The sequence below is a fragment of the Nannobrachium achirus genome, assembly GCF_963921795.1.
Source record: "Nannobrachium achirus genome assembly, chromosome: 23".
Lineage (NCBI taxonomy): Eukaryota > Metazoa > Chordata > Actinopteri > Myctophiformes > Myctophidae > Nannobrachium > Nannobrachium achirus.
In genome coordinates, this window is record NC_137830.1 from 25,053,751 (window position 1) to 25,077,000 (window position 23,250).

The following is a 23,250-nucleotide window of genomic DNA, read 5'->3' on the forward strand; positions in this document are numbered from 1 at the left end:
TTCTCCATATATGGGCATAAAATGAATGCCCCCATATATGGGCATAAAATGGATTGCAGACAGACAGATACAGATATCTCCATATATGGACATAAATGGACAGAGGCAAACAGATGGTCAAAGATCTCCATATATGGGCATAAAATGGACGCAGACAGACAGATACAGATATCTCCATATATGGGCATAAATGGACACAGGCAAACAGATGTTCAAAACGGGTCCTATGACAACAGGTATAATGAGGTTTGCATTAAAGGGGGAACCGGCACTGTGTCTGCAACACAGTTGGAGGCACAGACAGATACTCCATATATGGGCATAAAATGGACGCAGATAGACAGATATCTCCATATATGGGCATAAAATGGACCCAGAACTATAACTGCAGTGATCTCCATATATGGACATAAAATGGACGCCGACATACAGACAGACAGATACAGATATCTCCATATATGGGCATAAATGGACACAGGCAGACAGATGGTCAAAACGGGTCCTATGAAAACAGGTATAATGGGGTTTGCATTAAAGGGCGGGGCATTCATTCCCTATTTACATTGTTCCGAGTTGGCCAGGTCGCCGACTAGACGCTGGGCCGCCCGAAGGGCGGCCCAGCTTCTAGTATTCTATAATGATTGAATGATGCAAAAATACCAAAAAAGACGGCAGGGTTAATTTAGCCAATTAATCCAATGCTAATTAAGCAGTAACTATGACTAATTCACCAACAAAGCATTATAAAGTTAGTGGGTAATTTTTCATTTTCATTAGCTATAAATTATGTGAAAATATACATGCACACACATACGCGCGTGCACACGCACACGCGCACGCGCACACACACACACACACACACACACACACACACACACACACACACACACACACACACACACACACACACACACACACACACACTTCACACTACACAAACAGCTCGGGGCCATTTGAATTTAAATACGCGGTGTTTGTAAAGTATGACCACTTATTGTAAATGTGTATTTTAGATAAGTATCACCCCATGGGCATGCAAATCCTAGAGGCACTCAATGATATTCCTGGACTGAGTTCTGGGCAATAAAAGAGTGTTTGTTGTTCACAGATTGTGATCTCATCTCTCTCACAATGTGAGAGGGCTGATGGTCAGATCTCTATCTAGTGTCTACTGTTCTTCCAAAAAATAGAGAAGTATGGTGCTGCGCAGTGACGTTGATACATTTAAATCTCCCCCAGTTCATCCTTGTGAATGGTGAGCAGCCATTGGAGGCGTGTGAACGTATATATATATAAACCTGAACAGCACAGGTGTGTTCACCACTGGCATACCGCAAGTTTACCTCCATCCTAAAGCTTTAAGACAGCAGAATGGCTGCCACGGAAGGTAACCCTCAAACGTATAAGTTGGTGAGTCACTACGATCTGAGCACTCATCCATTTTAATTGTTTGGATTCAGATGTCAATTAACCTTTTTTTTCTGATGTTCAATATTTATATATATATATATATATATTATTATTATTATTCCTTGACAGCACACAGTCATTTTCTTTTCTATTCAATTCTATTCTTTATTTATTTGTATTATTTTCTTTTTGTTATAAAGTTAAAGCTCTATATTTTTCGATATTAGTCATTGCTTTAGTGTTTTTTCTCTCAGTAACAGGGGGTCTCCCCATATCTCCAGCTCTTTAATAATCAGAAATAATCGGGTGGGTTGCCAACGTCATCCAATCAAGCGAGAGAACCCATTTCTCAGCTTCAATACATTATTCATTGTATAATGCTCAAATTCAAAGCTTGTCTGCTCATCCTTTTTGAACTACACTTATCCTGTATTCTGTATCAGTTTTGTCTTCCTATTGGATGAAATTGTTATCCCGACCTGAACATGTATTTTCTAAAGAGCTGGTGAGATGGTGAGACCCCTGTTACTGAACAAACACTTCATAGCAATGATTTCTATCACAATATAGAGCTATTTAACACTAATTTTAGCAAAACAAGACATTTTATTTTATAATAACCCCTTGCACCTAATTAAACTTTTTCATCAAAAGAGAAAAGTGATTGAAAGTTGTTGAAGAATATGTCGCTAGGGCTGTCACGATTATGACATTTTACATTTAATTTTACATTTTACGATTAATTGTCACTCAAATAATTGCGATTAACGATTTAATTGTGTTTTTGTCGTTGACAATTAGATTTCTGTTTGGCTTGTAGACTTTGAAGTTACACATGGCAGATATGACACATAACCTAAATATACAAAGAAATTACTGACATATTTGACAACTTCATACTTAAAAAATAACATTGATAGTGGAAATAACAAGTAACAACGCGTCGCGATGCAACGCGTTGTGAGCTTGTAGATCTGCTATTTCCTCAATTTTTTACTTAAAAAAAATATATGAAAATTTTTCAACATGGAAACGATTATGACGATTATTAAATATTATCGTGATTATGTCAAATAATCGCGATTAGACGATTATCTAATAATTGTGACAACCCTATATGTAGCAGGTTTCCTGTAACTCACATCTCTTGGGAGTCCGATTAACACTGAGGATTTTGTCGTGTAACGCCACAGGGTTCACCGGACAATGACATCAACCAGCATTTTGAAGACGCCATCGATGTGATTCAACAGCACTCGGATAACATAGTCTATTATGACACAGGTACATCTCTTACACCTCTCCCCCATATAGGTTAACTGTCAACTAAGGATGGATACGGTCGAAAGAATATATATAAAGAAAGATTATTTAATGGCATTTTATGGCATTTGTTTATGCCTTTTGTACGTGCTTTTGTATGTGCTCTAAAAATACAACTTGACTGACTGATTAGAAGAATCTCCATTCTCGAAATTACACTGAGAAGTTAAACCAATTTGCAATACATTTAACAACATAACTGTATAAAAAATAAATCAGGAATTGGGAAAATAAAAGGCATACATGTAAAAGCACCTTCATCCAAGGCGCTTTACATAAATTGTGCATTACATTCACCCATTCACTCACACATTCATACACCTATGGCAGAGGCAACCTGCACATCAGGAGCAATTAGGGGTTCAGAGTCTTGCTCAAGGACACTTCGACACAAACTCTGGGGAGCCCGGGATTGAACTGGGAACTCTCTGGTTGCCAAGCGGCCACTCTACCCCTGAGCCACTGCTTGCCCAGGGTTCCCTAGTTGCTAAAAGCGTTGCTGAACGTCATGTTTCTTTTTTGTTTTTTTGACCAGTGCATTGAGGTTTGATGTATGTCCTGTTATGTGTTACGTAGACTACAGATACTATGAGACGCTGGGTGTTCAACAGCCTGCCGTGTGTCAGATCTCCTGCTGTCTGGTCACGCACCCTTCTGACACAGCCACTCCCATCTACGAGTGGACCGACACCACTGTGAGTGCACTGCCCACGTTCAACATACTCAAACCCTATTACTTAGTTCAAGTGGTTCTCAAAGTGGGGTCCGGACGCGGCAGGCAGGGATCCACAGGGGACCTTGGGGGCGGGCGTCCCCGGGAGACCCCAGCTAAATTAGTTAATATAGGGTAGCACTTTACAATAATGACCTGTTATAAATCATTTATAAACATTTATAAGCAGTTTGTAGATGAGTAATAAACATGAACAAACTATGAACAAATGTTTACCTAAAAATGTATAACTGTTTTAAACATCATTTACATGTTATTAGTAAGGTATTAGTAAGTAGTAAACTAATCATGAATAAGCCATTTATACACATTCATAAATGATTAATAAATCATTTGTAACTAAAAAATATGCGTTATTTATATGCTATTTGTAGATAAGTAACTAATCATTTACAAGCTATCTATATACCTTGTAAAACATATCTATAAATCATTAGTAGATGTTATCAAGAGCCCTAATGTAAAGTGAAGACTAGGTCACTAGTTACTATGAAAACCTCCACCGGCTGTCTGTCAGTCCCTCTGTCAGTCTGTCCGTCACGTCACACTTTTGGTCCTACTCTAATCTCCGGCACCGTTGCCCCTATCCATGCCAAACTTTGCACACACACTCCTTGGCTGTCTGTTAATGTGGCCTCCGAGTTTGTTCATGGTTAACATATGCTTTGTAAAACATTCCTTAAATATCTATAAATCATCAGTAGATGTTATCAAGAGCCCTAATGTAAAGTGAAGACTATTCATTATTTACCAGTAAGACTCCCTAATAGGGAGATAAGCGACCGTCACATCGCATACACAAACTTTAGAAGGCAGTCGTAGCCAATCAGGAGGGAATATGGGAAATGGGACAGATGCATGTTGATGACATGACTTTAGCTTTGCGTGATTTTAGGCCCAAATCTTTAGGAGCAGTGTCAAAAAATGTGTTTGAAAAAATAGGCCTGATGGTGATGCTAAATGGGACAGATCCATGTTGATGACATGACTCTAGACATACTGTGTTCCGCTTTGTGTGATTTTAGGGCAAAATTTATAGGAGCCGTGTCCAAAAGTGTGTGTTGCAAGAATCGGCCTCATGGTGGCGCTAGAAGAGAAATAAGGGGTGGAGGTTGTGGTTTGGCAGTCAACTGTCTGTTAATGTGGCCTCCATGTTTGTTCATATTTAACAGACATTCGTAACTAATGAATAGTCTTCACTTTACATTAGGGCTCTTGATAACATCTACTGATGATTTATAGATATTTAAGGAATGTTTTACAAAGCATATGTTAACCATGAACAAACAAGGAGGCCACATTAACAGAGTGTGTGTGCAAAGTTTGGCATGGATAGGGGCAACGGTGCCGGAGATAAAAGTAGGGCCAAAAGTGTGACGTGACGTGACGTGACGGACATACTGACGGAGGGACTGACAGACAGCCGGTGGAGGTTTTCATAGTAACTTGCGACCTAGTTAGTCTTCACTTTACATTAGGGCTCTTGATAACATCTACTAATGATTTATAGATATGTTTTACAAGGTATATAGATAGCTTGTAAATGATTAGTTACTTATCTACAAATAGCATATAAATAACGCATATTTTTGAGCGGTGGTCACACCGTCTCCATAGCGTGGCCGTGTGTGTAGGTATGTATGTTTGTTTGTTTGTTTGTATGTATGTATGTATGTATGTATGTATGTATGTGGGTGGGTGGGTCTGTATGTAGCCTCAAGCGGTGTAGTACCTTTTCTGACCACACATGTTAAGGGAGGGGCGCTGTTGTTCAGGCCAGGCCAGAACAGGCAAGGCACACTCACACACACACACACGCGCGCGCACAGACTCCACCGCTCAGTTCACACGGGTGTGATTTTTAGTTACAAATGATTTATTAATCATTTATGAATGTGTATAAATGGCTTATTCATGATTAGTTTACTACTTACTAATACCTTACTAATAACATGTAAATGATGTTTAAAACAGTTATACATGTTTAGGTAAAGATTTGTTCATAGTTTATTACTCATCTACAAACTGCTTATAAATGTTTATAAATGATTTATAACAGGTCATTATTGTAAAGTGCTACCAAATCGGTAACTACACATACATCTTATATGGGGCATAACATATTTTTAAATACATATTAATTTGGGATTCCCTGATGTGAAAAATGCCATAGTTGATTGGACTCCCAATGTTTGCCCAAGAAAATGGATGCTAGGTGCCATAAGTGGGATGTAAAAAAAAGTGCATGCGTGTCTGTGTGTGTCTGTGTGTGTGTGTGTGTGTGTGCGTGCGTGCGTGCAATGCATCAGCATCAGCATATTTGACCAATGTCATCAGTATTCTCTACTTTTTGTCTTTTAACAAATTTGTAATGTGTCCATTGTTTTTTAATTTGAAGCACCTTGAGTTGTGGAGAAGGGTCTTTTGTATCTCTACTAGTGTGTATTGTGGATAAAACGGATTGATCCGTGTGTGTGCGTGCGTGCGTATACTGTGCATGTGTGTTACCTAGCTCATACGTGTGCCTGTCCCAGCAGCCGCCCTGGCCTCAGGGCGTTCCAGAGGTGTCTCTGGGTCATCCTGTCACCTCCGAGTCACCGCAGTTCTACTCCATCCTGCCTCCCAACAGAAACGGCAAAGGTATTCACATTTACCGTCGTAGTAGTAGTCTATTTTGAACACAGCAACCATTTTACAGTGCATTCATAGATTGTTTACTCCAAACACAAAGATTAAATCTATAATATATCTTACCCACTAGGACCTGGAATTATTTTATACTTTAGCTATTGAAAAATAGCAGATTATGCAAGCTCACAGCACCGAGTGCTGCACTGCGATCTTGTAGATATATATGCTATTTTTGAAAAATCGTGAAAATGTTAGCAAATCTTTGAATATATAAATGTGTAACTCAAATCTCTGCTTCAAATTTTGAGAAGGGGGTCCGCAGCCAAAATGGCCAAATACATGTAATTTTGGGTGTTTCATTGACATGAAAAAGTTTGAGAACCACTGATTTAGAAGACATTTATAGAATCGGGTCAATATTGTATATTCAAAGAATTTTTATCGATTTTATCTATTTTTCAAAAATAGCAGCTCTACAAGCTCGTAGATCTGCTATTTTTTAATAGCTAAAGAATAAAATGATGGCTAAAGAGGTTCAAGTCTAACGCGACACAGATATGTTCCAGGTCTTAAATTGTTAAATCTGGACCCCCCCAGTATGGTTACTGTTATGAGCTCTAAGGGCAGTTCCGAGTTTCTTCAATTTACTATTTATTTTAGTCAGCACAGTGGTTCTCAAACGTTTTAACTTCAAAGGCTCCCAGATTGGTATCCATTTTAGGCCATGTATTTCATGTCTGTATGTCACACAAAATTGTCCCCGGCATAACTTGGAGAGCGTCCGACCATTGGCGTAGGCCTATGTGTCTCATATGACTCTGAGGTGTGCAGAGAAATTCGAACAGACCAATTGCTTTCCGATGCTTTCGGAGAACTGGAAAATCACGGGTCTGAGAAAGAGGCTACACATTTTGAAGTAGATTGTATGTTTTGAAACTTGCTTTTTGCATCGCTTATGCATCGGCGTTAACCGGGAAAGTCATTTTAGATTTTAGCGTTGGCTATTCAAACATATTAGATCAAGCTCAAAGTTTGTAGCTCGTGCACAAGGTCATGAAGGAATGAAAAATGAAGGAATGAAAAAAAAAAAAAATCTTCAAAGGCCATGTTTTGGAAAACATTGAAAAACATTTTCAGATGGGGTTCTGCGCCCCTAATATCAATTTGAAGGGGTGCTTGACATAATGTTTGAACGTTTTTGCCTCATAGCAATAGGCCTATAAATGGAACTACTTGCATTGTTCCCGACATCACATGCATGCGGCCTCCAAACAGACAAAGGTGTTCACGGCCCACCCATCTGACCACTTAACACGTCGGCTGTCAGATGGGTGGGCCGTGTGTGTTTTCAGAGCAAGCTAACATCAATCATTTGATTGTGTTCCGGCTTGGATCAATGGATCTAACGAAGCAATTTTATTGTTTAGCAGTATCGCAATGGAAACGTTTTTTAAACACATTAAAATCGGGAAAGATTTTGCCGTTGGCTATTAAAACATCTCAGATATAGAAGCTTGTACAATGTACATCTGCTATTTTTAGTGTTTGGGGTGTCCTCGGCATGAGAAAACGACAGATTTAGAAGGCATTTGTAGAATCGGCCTCAGGTCTGTGCCAGATGACGGTTTTGACTGTTTTTTTCCAATAGCCATGTGTGCCAATGACGGTTTATGACGGTTTTTGTGTTTTTTATATATAAAAAAAAACTTTTTTTTTTTCTTTTTTTTTTAAGATGTCAAAATGACCTGAGATCAGAGAGATGCTTTTCTCTGTTTGTGTGTTGGCTCCCTCGTTTAGCTGATAGAGAAAATGTGTGAAAATGTGTGTCCATTCTAGTGGATGGACACTTTTTTGGATTCAAACAGCTCTATCTCTGGAACCATTTGTCTGATTGACAAAATTCTTTTTGCCACTGAATCACAACAACTGTGTCTGTTTCTGTGGGGAAAAAAATATATAAAAAAACACGTTTTTTTTCATTGCATAGTAAAGAAAAACATACAAAATCCTGGCACAGCTACCTTGGAGCCATTTTGGCATCTGGCACAGAATGAGTTTATGGGTTTGTGTTTTGCCAATTTTTTGAGGGGCCACTTGCAATCTCTTCCCGGCCACACAGGTTGAGAAGCACTAGATCTAAAACAAGTCTATGTCTCCTCACAGGCCGCAAGAAGCTGCGTCTCTACGAGTACCTCCATGAGGCTCTGAGTGACCCCAACATGGGAGACTCCATCCAGTGGACGGACAGCGGCAGCGGCACCTTCCACTTCATCTCCAAGAACAAGGAGAAGCTGGCTGAGTGCTGGGGCCAGCGCAAGGTACCGGGCCTGTTGGATGTTTTACCTGATGTGGACAGTGTTCATTTTGAGAGCAGATTTTGATTTAGTTTTAGTTAGTGAAAAAAAGAAAGAAAGAAAACAAAAAACACTTACTTTGTCATATTTTAGTCATCTGAAAATCTTTAGTTTAGTTTCAGTCGACTAAATGTACAGTTGATTTTGTCCACACAAATGTAATTTGTCAGGTCTTGATGGTGTCGTAATGGTTGATTTTACACTTGGTTGCAGGCTGAAAATAGCCAATCTACACGCTAAAGACAGAAAATACTATGACCGTTTGTTTATTTATTATGTTTTTTTTTTATATATATATTTGGGGGCTTTTCTGCCTTTATAGATAGTGTAGAGAGACAGTAAACAAACAGGGATTAGAGCCTAGGTATGCGCGTGGACCGCTAGGCCAGCGTGCAATCCCGTTACTATTTCTACTGTTTCTATTCTGTGTTTTTCTTTACACTCCTATCCTCTCCCTTCTTATGAAAATAATTATGGAGCCTGCATGAAAAAAAGAGAAATTATTCAACCCACTTCCAAACCTGTGGGGTGACAATAGAGGTTATGCTTGTGACATCATCATCATACCCGGAAGCTTTGCGGGAACGCCTACTGGGTGGCAAAAAACTACTTTCTGGCCTTGACAGCGCATACATCCAAACAGAAATACTCCCCTCTGATTGCATTAAACAATGTTAAACTCACTTTGCCACTCGATTTGCCATTCACTTATAAGGCTGATAATAATCTGAATCTTGATTCCGAAAGGGCAACCGCAAGACCATGACCTACCAGAAGATGGCGCGGGCCCTCCGCAACTACAGCCGCACGGGAGAGATCGTCAAGGTGCGCCGGAAGCTCACCTACCGCTTCAATCCGGTGATCCTGCAGCGCCTGGGCAGCATCGTGCAGATGCCCAGACACCCCCCGTCACAGGACGTGGTCCACAGCCAGCCATGCCATGGCCCCCCTGAACCCGGCTACTACAGCTCTGTGCCACCGCCGGACTGGCACCACGGCTGGTACGGACACTACGCCCTCCACGACGATTACGACCTGGCCACCAGCTTCACGGCGCACAATGCCACCAAGCTGTGAACTCAATAAGGACAGTTTGTGTCAGCGGAGGTTCTTTAGATTATAATTATATATAGACCTAAGTTATCCCATTTAGACCTGAGGCCGATTCTAAAAAGATCATCTTCTATAGATGTTTTTGAAAAATTTCTGTTTTTGATTCAAATTACTTTTTTTTCTTCAAATCATGTTGCTATATTGTTGTTGTCTGGTGTTAACCTTGTATGTCCAAAACGGTTCATGTTTTATTATTATTTAGTAAATTAGTGAAAATAGCTAATATACAAGCACATAACTCATCGTGTTGCAAGGTGCTGTGCACTTGTAGATCTGCTATTTTCAATATTTCTGTGCAGTCTTGTATGATGAAGTAGAGCTTTAATTTATGAAACTTGGAAATACAAGGTTTTTATCCGACAGTGACGATATTTAACTAAAATGATGTACAGTATAGGCGTTCCAGATCTAAATGGGTTTTCAAAAAAAGAGAGAGAGAAAAACAATATCCATGTTGGCCCAGATGCAGCCCATTTGCACGCTCAAAACGTTACACCTGGATATATTAATACTGTACAGCTTACAATGGGACTTACAGTAACCACTAGTGTACAGTATATGAATATAACAAATCCATTCTATAGTCCATAGTTTGTATTAGACAGTGCTTTTCATGTTATGTTGACAAATTATGCTCCGGGCTTCCTGGAAGATGTAAGTATTGAGTACATTATACACCAACCAGTAATAGGCATTCCATGTATTTAGATGTAAATATGATGAACTGTTGTTTTACTTCATTTTCTGTGCATCAATAAATGTTGTTTATTTCCATAAATCTTGGCACTGTGGTGGTAGGCCTACATACAGAGTGTTGGGATGACGTCTTGCTTCCGTAATCTTACGTAATTTCTCCTCCAACTGAATACTTTTAAGCTCGTTCAAGTCAAGAGCGGCATGACTCGGATTGATAATTATTCTAGGTTTACTAGCTATTGACGGTAATTTTTAGCTATCTCTCTCAAGGTTGAGAATAAATTCTCCTAAGGACTTAATCACTATTACTAACGGGGAAGAGGAATTCCCCTCAGAAATCCCCCTCAACTCATCGTTGAGGCCTGCATTCGAGAATCCCACCTTTAAACCTTAACACAGAGACACTAAATCAAAACTCATTCTGTGCCAAATGCCAAAATGGCTCCAAGGTAGCTGTGCCACGATTTTGTATGTTTTTCTTTACTATGCAATGAAAAAAAATGTTTTTTTTTTATAATTTTTTTCCCCACAGAAACAGACACAGTTGTTGTGATTCAGTGGCAAAAAGAATTTCTCAATCAGACAAATGGTTCCAGAGATAGAGCTGTTTGAATGAAAAAAAGTGTCCATCCACTAGAATGGACACACATTTTCTCAATCAGCTAAACGAGGGAGCCAACACACAAACAGAGAAAACCATCTCTGATCTCAGGTCATTTTGACATCTTTAAAAAAAAAAAAGAAAAGAAAAAAAAAATCTATACAAAAAACACAAAAGACGTCACAGAAGACCTTTGAAAAAAAGGCGTCAAGAGACGTCATTGGCACTGAATGAGTTGTTAATGTGTTTGATTCACCTGATGAAACATGCTAATACATCTCATCCAGATTGTTCTTTTAGATAACTACTGTACCGTACATGTATCCCAATTCTGGAGAGAACATTTTGCCAAAAATAGCAGATCTACAGCTATGGTTGGCAAAGAGATTTTGTGTAAAGGGGAAAAAGGACCGGACCAAATATAGAGCCCAGAGGGACCCCGGTTTTTATTTAAGGTTTAAGTTCAAGGTTAATCTAAAAAAGTGGATCTCAAAGTGAGGTCAGGGACCCCCAGGGGTCCTTGAGGGCACTCCAGGGAGTCCTCGGCAAAATGAGGAACAGTTTGATTTCACTATTATTTCATTGTCGATGAGAGAATGTATAAGACTATTATAGATTTCTGTACTAAATATAATCTAACAAAGATCTTCTCTTATGGGGGTCCCTGGGACAAAATATTTTCAAGTAGGGGTCTGCAATGAGTATCAATTTGGGGGTCCTTGGCAAGACATTTTTTTAAGCACCACTGAAAACAAAACCAATACTGACATTCTTATCTTCAGAACAATGAATATAATAAATTAAACAGATTCTACACTTTTCCTCCACCGATACAATTTCCTTGCCAACCCTGGCAGGGGTTCCCAAACTTTGTAGCCCATGACCCAAAAGAGAAATTGGACGTTTGCCCAGGACCCCAACTAGTGAAAATAGCAGATCTACAAGCTTGTAGATCGGCTATTACGACTACTTCAACATTAGCTTTCTAATTTGTGGAATTTCTTAGAGTTTTCTTTTATTTATTCATAACATTACTATATAATGTGGTTGTGACCCACACATGGGTCACAACCCAGTATTTGGGAAACAGTGCTTACTATTACTTCTGTTACTCTGAGAGTTATGGAGGTCCATTAAAATGGACAAAGGACAGTTACGCACAAGTGTGAACCTGACGTTGACGTATTCCACTGTCGAAGGTAAAAAAAAAGGTCAGAAAGTGTTTTTTCCTGAAAAGGGAGTCCTATGTCATAGAGCGGGTCTTATCTGGGCTGAGCGGGAAGGATGTGGTCACTGGTCCTGGAAGACTCTGTGGGCCGCTGCATGGCTTATTGTTCCGGCGAGGGGGTCCCCGCGGCCGCGCTGGATAAAGTCTGGTGTGAGGAGCATGGTGGGGTTCAGTAACAACTGGAGTCTCCATGCCTTCATGTCTCACACCGGACTACAAGGATACACACGACATCAAGACGTGATGGTAACGTTAACCCATTTACTAGACCTGGCCTATACGTTGTTATACTGTGCCTTTCAATTCATGAAAGCATCTGTGGCATTCTAGTTGTTACAATATATATCATCACTGTCGGGCAGAAGCTTTGTATTTCCAAGTAGTCAATGTGTGTTTTTTTTTGTTGTAATTTCCTACTTTGTCATACAATAGTGTTGCACAAAAGTAGGCAAAATAGCAGATCTACAAGCACACAACGCAATCACAAGATGTTGTGCACTTGTCTATTTTCACTATTTTTAAAATAATTAAAAAAGGAATGGTCTTGGACATACAACACCTGAGAACCACAATAAGGCCTATATACCGTAGCAACATGAATTGAAAAAATATACAGGTATATATAATTTGAATAAAAAATATACATTATTCATGAAACGAAAGGATTTAGAAGGTGTTTTCAGAATCGGCCTCAGGTCTAAAGTGGGATACACATTCGTGTCAAAAGTGTTGAAGTATTTTGTTATTATTAAAACCCATTTTTTCCCCTCTTCTCTAATTGATTTCTTTCCAGGAGAACCTGTCCGATATGCAGGTGATCTTGGACTTCCTTGAGGAACACTATGGACAGACCAGCGGAGGAGATGGGAGCCAGAAATGTTTGTGGCACATCCCCTAATATCAAATACAGTATATCACACATAATAATAATACTATAAATATATAATAATAATATTGTTGCTGTCATGGCAGAACATAGCTCAAGGTGCGTTTTGATCTTGTAGATCTGCTAGATTTGCCATTGTTGAACCCCGAAAAGTAACAATCTTGACTTGACTTGGCTGCATCATACAAAACTGTCACACAAAACAAGTGAAAATAGCTGATCTACAAGCACACAGCGCATCGCAATGCGAGGCACTGTGTGCTTGTAGATCAGCTATTTTCGCTAGTTTAAATAATTTCAATCAAGGATAAATACAAAACGTACTGTACTGTACAGTTACATGACAACTCGACTATTTCAGCCTCATCATCTGCTGTTTTCCTATGCCCTTCCAGTCGATGATATCTTCATGACCAGAGAGCTGCCTGTTGATGAGACCTGCGCTGAGCAGTACTGCAACCACTGGGAGTTTAATGTAAGTGGAACAAAAAATGTGTGGTGGAAAGATGTACTGACATTTTTCACTTTAAGTAAAAGTATCAATACCACAATTCAGAAATTCTGTAGTAAAAGTAAAAGTCTGTTGTTCAAAATTGACTTGAGTCAGAGTACAAAGTATTGGCATCAAAATAAACTCCTAAGGTACTGACGTGGAAATCGTACTTTTTATGTTTTTTTTGGAGCTGTGTGGAGCTCCCTATACATGGCCGTGTGTGTATCCGTCCGTCTATGTATGTGGGTATGTATGTGGGTCCGTATGTAGCCTCAAGAATGTGGTAGTACCTTTTATGACCACACATGTTAAGGGAGGGGCGCTGTTTTCAACTGCAATACACACACACACACACACACATACACACACACACACACACAGCTCCACTTCGAACAGAGGTTCGATTTTTTTTTTATGTACTCCATTATGTCTAAAGCCCAGTGGAATTGAAGACTCTCAAAAGATCAGTTCACCTTGACTCAGATGCAATATAAAATGGTATAGAAAGATTTATTCACAGCGCTTTAACATTCACGCATCAGACATGTTGCTTCAGCAAGACAAAAAGATAGACTGACTTGCCCTCCCCTAACAGTTAATTCTTACAGTAATTGGCTAAAAGAAAACATCCCACAATCTTTTCTGCAGAGCTCATTAAAAGCCCAGAACCAGCTTATCTCTTTCTCACAGCCATAAAACAAGGGGCCACTATATATGTGGCACCTATCCTCCCTCGTCCCTACCAGCAGCTGTGTCTCAAGGTCATGCAGCACATAGCAATCAACAAATATAATAATATCTAATTCACCTGAGGTCTTGATCAAAGATTCGGTTTAGTGTTGTATGATGTAAATATTACCAACAGAATATGTGCTGTTTACAATTTCACCAAACTGTGAATGCTTGTCTTTCCATATTATAAAATGAGTTCCATTTTACTTTTTAGTATAAAGAAAGAAAGATATTAAGCAATTTGAAGATGTCTATTTGCATCCAGATAACTTTTTCTTTTCACTTTATTACTTAATTACGGTGTGCCATAATTTTATGCTCTAAATGTATGACAGTATAGATTAATTGAGCAATCAGAAAGAAAAGAAAAACATATCAACAGATTAATCAATCATGAAAATAAAAACTATTTGGCAGATTAATCAGTTATTTAAAGACATTTGAAATCAATCAACAGCTTAATCGATTATGAAAACAATCCAGTCCTACAGAAACAATCCACCTTTTATTATCATCAATTTCCAGTCGTGTTTGGACAGTAACTTAATAACAATTGCTCGTCATGTCATTGAAACCTGTCCTTCAGTCACTGCTGGACGATGATGCCACGGCAGACTTCACCCAAAACACTGACACATTGTCTCCGTGTGGCTCGGTGCCCAGCTTGATGCCTGCCAGGCAGCCATCCAAACCTCACGCCAAAACAGCTGGTGAGTTCTGCTTTTTCTCCCACCACCAGATACTATTAAGAGTCCTGTTGCTGGCCTGAGGAAAACAATACTACAAGAGCAAATAAGAGACCTTCCCCTTACCGTAAAACACAATGGAGCTGTACATGACTTTCAACAAGCCGGTTTTACATATCTATCAGATAACCAGCATGTTTACAGATTCAGCCCAGCCGCGACCTGTTAACGCCACTGACACGAGAGATTTTCTGGGAAACGTTTGAGGAAATCATTAACTCATAGCCCCCCTCCAACCACTAACTGCTGGAACGTGACACGACACGCTTGTGATATTCCTAAACACACACCTGAGCTAGTATATCTTCTTTCAAATCGCTCCCTAGATGTGCAGACTAATAGCCGCCGCTCTCTGGCTAAGGTGTCACTGTCGAACAATGAACAACACGACCTCTTCTTCCTCTTTCCCCCTCTACGGTTTGCAGGCGGACGAGGAGGAAAGCTGCGTCTGTTTCGCTTTCTGTTCGAGGTGCTAGAGGACCCCGGCATGGCCCACTGCGTGTCCTGGGTGCTGCCGGCGTCCGCCGGCGTGTTCCGCTTCTCCTCCAGGAACAAGGAGCAGGTGGCGGTGCTCTGGGGCCAGAGGAAAGGCAACAAGAGGCCCATGACCTACGAGAAGATGTCCCGGGCCCTGAGGAACTATGCCAGGTCCGGTGAGATCTTCAAGGTGAAGAAGAAGCTGACCTACCAGTTCAGCCGAGACACGCTGTGGGCCCTGACGAGCTGCCATCACAGACACTTGTAGAGTTATTGCGACCGTAGCGTAGGTAGTATGAAAACCAGCAGATCATGTCCGTCCGTGCGTGCGTGCGTCACGCCTCATGTCACGCTCCACACCTCATGTCACGCTCCATATATGGCCAAGATTCCTGATGTCATCAATATTAAGCCCATATCTGGGAATGCCCATATATGACCCGGTTCAAATTATTGGCTTAGGAATGCGAAAAAAATGTTATTGATAGAAAATAACTCATTTTATTCTCCTTTAAGTAAAAGTATCAATACTGCAATGTAGAAATACTGTTATCTACAGTTACGAGTAAAGGTTGAGTAACTTGACTTGAGTGAAGGTACAAAAGTATTGGTATCAAAATGTACTTAAATTGTGTACTCATTGTGCAGAATGTCCCGTTTCACAAGGTGATTGTACAAATGTATTAAATTCTTTTGAAAATAGCAGATCGTTGTGAGCTTGTAGATCGGGCTGAAGAGGTTAATGTATGTCAGGGGAGCCCAAAAGATAGATCGCGATACCAGTAGATCACAAAGGGTGTGCAGGTAGAACACATGGCATGCCCCTAAAAACTGTGAATTAAAATATTAAAAAACATGTTTAACCCTTAAGTGCTGTTCGGGTCATTTTGACCCGTTTTACATTTTCATTTGGAAAAAAAAGGTAGAAGTTAAAAATGTTTCCGCCTGAAACTCACTGGCCTTAAAGATTCTTCTGAGATGAACATGTAAGAAAAATATTTTTGCACTACACCCATGCTACACCCCCCTCATATTTTTTGAACCTTAAGTGCTGTTCGGGTCATTTTGACCCGGAAGCACAGAAATACACAGTATTATGCCAAAACACAGACACACAGTCACCCCCACTTCTAACACCCCCCTTCCGAAGCCCCATTCCAAACCCTCCCCCCCTTCCTATAAGCATGAGCAATATTGCCCAGTATTAAATGAAGTAGTTTTCTTTACATGGATTTCAGCTAAATCAGTAAAAACGCCTAGCTCTTTCAGTGTTTAATGTGATATAGCAAAGCAGAAATGCAAACATTTACCAAATATATCATATGAATTGTTTGGTATTGAGTCAAAGTCAATGTATCATGATGATTTGTTAAGTTAAAATTTATATTAGTGTTGTTTTTTTTAAACCAAATATCCACCGGGTCAAAATGACCCGAACAGAAGGAAGGTGTAGTGAATCTGAACAGAACTTAAGGGTTAAACAAAAATCACAAAAATGTTTGAAGCAATATCAAGTCTACTTTATTATTGTACACAGTACAATCTGAGAGTCTTTATAGATAACAAGACTTTATAACTGACCATAGTAGTTATAATGTGATGTTCCGCTGAGCTTATAATGCATTATGATCAGCACTTCATTCACTTCATAAACATCCAGTTTGTTCAACATCCAAGTTGTTCTTAACGAGTGTTGTGAATCAAAAAGTGTTTTCAAACCTTTTCTTGAGTCATTACACTAATTACAACTATTTTACATTAACCATGTGGGTATTAAAATTACTTATAACATATGGTGCATGTATGCATGACTAAATAAAACAATGCGCAGTCAGTAAAATCCTCCATGTTAATTTAACTCAGAGAGGGTAAATATTGTACACTAATGGGTCCACTCAGTTAAATTAACATTGAGGCTTTCTCAGTGACTTGTCTATATTACTCATGGGTCACGTATGGTGTAAATAAAGGAATAACAATTATGAGTGTGTCATAAACAGCTTTAAATATACATGTAGAATGTACTATTCGCGGTGAAACAAATCCATTGCTGAGTCTGCTAACTGGCTGCCTGATAGATGCCAATGATAAATTGGCTCAGTGGTTTTAAAAATGGGGTTCAGGGACGCCCAGGGATCTGCAGGTGGTCCCCAGCCAAATGAGGAGTAGTTTTTATGTATTATTCAATTCACTTCAAATGATTATGAAACAAAAATGAAAATGGTAAAACATTCTAATAATCTGTCAATGCTTCTTGTGTACAATTATGACATTTAGACATTTCATTTAAGTCAACACATCTTTTCACGTCGCTGTTCAGAGACAAAATACTTAATCATTCAAACTGGCTCCCTCACTCTCTGTTTTTAAAACCTGTCTTTAAACACCTTTTTAATCCAGAGTGAGTTTTACTTTTATGAGTTGTATTTGTCTTGCTTGAGTGAGTCCATATCTTATGCTTATTTGTATTTTTATTCTTATCTATGTTTTTATTTCTGACTTATGTGTTTCTTGTACTCTTATTTGTGTCTCTTCGACATTTTCTCTAAAGCACTTTGGTCAACTCTGTTGTTTTTAAATGTGCTCTATAAATAAAGTTGGATTGGAATGGATTGGATAGTCAGAATAATTTGGTGTTCTTTCATTTGGATGTCCATGACAAAAAGTTTCAAAAGCCCTGTACTAGCTGATACAGAGGAGACCTGTCTTTACACAGTTTAGGCCTGCCAACTGAAGCATGTCCCTTGACTGTAGTGTCATTTTTACAAAGCAAAACTTCACCAAGACCAGGCAGGCATCAATATGTCCGTACACAGACAAATGTGTCTGTGGCAAATTCTAGAATTTGTTTTTACGCACCATTATAAGGTTCTCATATTGATCACAAGACCCAATTACTGAATGTCAAGTCTCCAGGTTTTCTTCAGAATATGTATAACACTGATTTACTTACACTATGTATGGCACATTAGGAGTGCACTGGTACAGTGGTTCTCAAATGTTTTATTTTCAAGGACCCCCATAACCTGTAGGGTCAATTTGGTATGAATCTCATTTTGTATGTCCATGGAAAAAATAGAACTTCGACAAAAATGTTCACCACAAGCCAGCAGATGACCCCCGTAAGACTAAGGGCGGATTCACACTGCAATCCGTTTGATTAGAACTGATTCTGAAAACGGTTGCTGGTTCACGCTGGCCAGCATTCACATTGGCAGACCTTCTGGCCTCCCTGGAGATCACTAGCACTATACAGCCCGGTCCTATAGGTGGCGGTATGCACATAGTGTCATCAACTATGCGACATTGCTGATGGTGGTCGCCAATAAATTCAGGCACGAAAGCTGGTGTAACAATTCAATGACGCGCGACAGCGCAGTGTGGTTACCAGTGTTGCGGTCTTGGGTCGAGCGACGTTCCCTGATCTACAAGCTCACAATGCCTCGCATCCGCGACGCTTTGTGAGCTTGTAGATCTGCTATTTTCCAGGGGCAGAAACGTGCAGAATGATGAGCCAGTAATAAACGTGCAGAATGATGAGCGAGTATCTGTGTCAGACCTCAGACGTCCAGCGTAGCACACGTTATTATTTTTATTATTTAATATATATAATCAACGTAGCCTACAATTGAAACGCTTTCACAAGCCACAGTGTGGCTTAATATTCACATTAATGGCACGTCAAGCAGGCATAGCAGTGCCAAGGAATCTATAACATCGAAACAAAAGTCAAGGATATAGGTTATTTTCGGTTTGTTTTCATGGTTTAACTTGTAGGCTAGTGCTTTCTCTTTCTGCTTTTCTTTCCCGACGGGCGACAGCAGGAGTATAGCTGCTACGCATCATGCACACGCATGCATGCACGCACGCACCAATCTCTTTCCCCCCCGCTGTAAATCTGATCCTAGAGCAGCATTATCATCTCACAGTTACAGCCATACTTCATGTCGCTGCCTCGCGGCTAATAACGGACCTGAATCTGATCCTAGGTCAGCCTAAACAGCACAGCAGTGACAGCACACAACTACACGCATTGATTGATTGATTGCTTGCTTTACGGTTTGCATAAAAAGCAAAAAGTACACACACGTCTCACACACACAGTACGGGTCCTCTCGGGTTAAACACATGATGATTACAGACCCGTGTTCCGAATGTTTTAACGGAGCGGTGGTTCTGGCCGTTCCGTCTCATTTTCACCCTGCCCTGCGCTCAGTGCGCTGGTGCGAGACAATAAATAACTGTTCGCCAATTGTTACTTCTCTCAATTGGAAGTACATGACACCAGTCCAGCGCACCGCAGTAGTAGGCTAACTGGTGATATAAAAAAATAATTTTAGAAGACAGCCCTACAAGCAAGCAATCTCTCTGTGAGACGAAGTCGCTGATCCCATGGCCATGTCGACAACTGTTACCCAGTGTTTATTTGTGCCGACGCCTGACTCGTCGACATTATATGAGGTCACGTTCAACATCAATACCGGTTTTGAGGACGGTTGCTTCACACTGCTGCTCACCGGTCTCGAGGTCGCACAATGCAGTCTCGAGACTACCTCTTGAGGTGGTTTCGAGGCTATCCGTTTCTAAGGAAAACCGCAAGCTTCACACTGTCAAAACCGGTCTAAACATCTGCCAAGTAGCCTCGAGACCGGTCCCAAGACCGCAGTGTGAATCCGCCCTAAGAATGACATGCATGAGTAGGCTACAACTTATTAAATGCCTTTTACCGATAGATTTAATTCCATTAATACTTCCTGTGAACAGGGCCATGAAAAGGTTAGATTTCTCTCGCCTGAAACAGAATCATACTGGATCATCTTTTCTTTCAGAAGCAGAAGTGATGTCATCTCAACTGTGTTTTAACACTTTCTCATAGGGATTGCTATAGAACAGTGATTCTCAACCTTTTTATTTCAAGGACATTTGTTTTTAATCAGTGGGACCCCAATCTGAGAAGAAGATTTGTTCTGATATGGTCCACTATTTGGTCTAGAATGTCATTACTGTCTACAGTATGAATAGTACGGTATATTCTGAGAAGTCTGAGAAAGATAATCCATTCTGAAAGCCTATGTAATACTGGTGAAGATTAGCTACGGTATCAGTCATTTAGCTGGTGATTCACAGGAAGTCCCTCTAGTCTAAAGGACCCATGTTGAAAACCACTAGTCTAACCTTGCCATGATCTAGCAAGGGTCTTCAACGTGGGGTCCGGGACCCCTAGGGGGTCCTCAGAGTTACTACAGGGGGCCCTCCAAATCTTTGTGTAAGCCGAAAATAGCAGATCTACAGTACAAGCTCACAACGCCTCGCGCTGCGAAGCGTTGTGAGTTTGTAGATCGGCTATTTTTGGCAAAGAGGTTTGGTGTAGAGGAGCAAAAGAGCAGACTAAGTACAGAGTGAAAGGTCAAGTGTATTAAGTATTGACGGTTCAAGTGGTTAAATATCTGAAAACACAAATTGACATGAATCCAAAATACACTGATGATTGTGCCGTCGAACGATGAAACTATACGGAATCTATGGGTTGTGGGGTATGGGTCCCTGCTTCATCTCTCTCTCTCTCGACTAAGGGGTCCTTGGCCTGAAAACGTTGAAGACCCCTGATCTAAAGTCTATTTTATTTTCTTGCAATATAACTGAGTGCATCTGTGAAGAATAGCTGGATTTCTGCTAGAAACATGACACACAAAGAAAAGTCTATAGCTTTTGCTGCTCCTTTGCAACCAGCAGGTGTCAGTATGGACCCATTCGCTGTGGCTCAATAAAGTTTCTTCTGTCCATTGTGACCTCATGGATGAATCGCTTGTGTGATGTGAACTCTTGCCCAGCCCAGGCCATTCCAAATGGTTTTGTGTGCTCTTTGTAGCAGAAGCACATGATACTTCCCTAAGCCTAGCATTTACCACCGGAGCCCACTCTCCAGTTATACATGGGCGTATAGCACTATTTAGGGGGGAGGATCTGTGACCAAGAAAGGCCACATACTTTGAGCTGAATTGTGAAAGCAGTCACCACCAAATCCAGAGTCTATTCTTAATTGGAGGCTTCCCAATGTATATGCTGTATGTTTACTGTAGATTAATTTATATTGTTCCAGGGTCCCCCAGAAGTAAATATTTGAAGTAAAACAATTCCACTTTAAAAACTATGTAGAGCTATATTCAAAGATTTGCGCACATTTTTCAAAAATAGCAGATCTACACGTAGATTGTATATCTGCTATTTTTTAATTACCAAAGTATAAAATAATAGTTAAACTTGTTATACAGATGCTTTCCCGCTTTTAATGGGTTAGCAAAGGTTTGTAAAGGGCCATTCCACAGTTATACTGTAGCATACTCATAAAGTACGCATCTCTTGCCTCATCATCTCCGCAGTGTCGTTGGGCTGGCAGAACGATGTGTGCAAGTTTCTCGGTGGCTACGTTGACACGCCAAAGACGTGGTTATGATATTCTTAAATCCTTTATAGCAGAGGGTTTGGCCCGTCCATGTAAAAGAGCCGCAATGTGTAGTTTAAAAAGGCACACCGCTCGCTGCTCACTGTAAGTCTGCCAGCTTTAAACCTTGTTGACCCTCTCAGAGACCAGGCCTGATTTATCACACATGCTCCAAGTGTTAAAAAGGTTAATTAGGACCGTAGCAACCGTAGCACGGCCCACCGTCGATGGGGCCAATTCGCTATCAAACCCCTCTTTCCCTGTTGGATCAGTCAAATGTCAAGGTTTATGACAGCTTTCTAAGTATAGACTACAAAACTATCGCCCAGGCATCTCCACCCCCCCATGTATTTACTGGCCTGGCTGTGTGGAGAGCCTACTGTTCTTGAACAACATTCCTTCTGGATTAACCAGAGATCTGACATCTGGCATCTAGTCTATCTAGTCACATGACAACACATCCACAACATCACAATACGTTTTCTCTTCTTAACCAGTTGAATCCCTATTCTGGGGGGGGGGGCATTGCCAAAAATAGCAGATCTACAAGCCCACTTCCTGACTCTTTAGTCTCCTCCCACTTCATCTTATTGTTATTATACATGGTTGTTATTTTGCCGATGATGCGTTGACCATCCTTTGCTCAACACCCAGCATACTGGGCTAGATTGTCTACAGGAATATTCAGGTCAGATTGAACATTTTTGACGAGCTGCAATGACGTGTGGGGCATGTCAGTTTAAGTCGTGTCAAATGACCTTGGCCCCACCCAACATTGTAGATTTTAATCCAATCACAAATGTTTACCCTAACGCACAATCCCAAACTGTAGCAACTTCATAAATCATTTCGGGGAGCATGCAAGGGAGGCTGAGCCCTAACTCCGTCAGCATCAGTGAGCACCATATAGCTTCCCACCCGGCACCATATTAGAAACCCCAACAGGGGCCAACTCCACCAAAAATGTGTCATGGGTTGCGAAGTGGGACGGGGGTGGATGATGCTTCCAGTATAGGAGCAGAACAGTGCGGGACGGTCCTCTGCTAGAGAGGCGGGGGCACGATGTCCCTCTATATAAGGTCTGAGAGTCTGCCTGTCCACGATCTGTCACCATCCCACACTGTCTCCTCCTCTCCCCTGCTGAGATTTCCCACATTGTCACACTGCTGTTGCCCTCATCTCCCATCACTCTGGTGCCAGGGCCCCAGAGCCTTTTCAGTGAGAGACCACCGTCTTCATCTCTCTCTCCCTCCTGGACCGAGGGCCCCTCACGCCTATACCTGGCCTTCAGCATCCGATCGCGCCCAATCTGAGGTCTGAAGGCATCGTCTACAGTATTTGCATCTTTTGACTCCTCAAAGCTTCATCTCGGGACGCGGCTCACC

General features: G+C 40.7%; 1 protein-coding gene across 1 annotated transcript; it reads left to right on the plus strand.

The window, feature by feature from the left end:
* Positions 1-1,371: 1,371 nt before the first annotated feature.
* LOC308308825 (transcription factor Spi-C-like) lies at positions 1,372-9,528 on the plus strand (the record flags this gene model as incomplete). Its single annotated transcript, XM_080754277.1, has 6 exons — positions 1,372-1,410; positions 2,604-2,694; positions 3,310-3,428; positions 6,001-6,106; positions 8,261-8,415; positions 9,199-9,528. The coding sequence occupies 6 exons, from the start codon at positions 1,372-1,374 to the stop codon at positions 9,526-9,528; spliced, it is 840 nt and encodes a 279-aa protein (XP_080610403.1).
* Between the last annotated feature and the right edge of the window lie 13,722 nt (positions 9,529-23,250).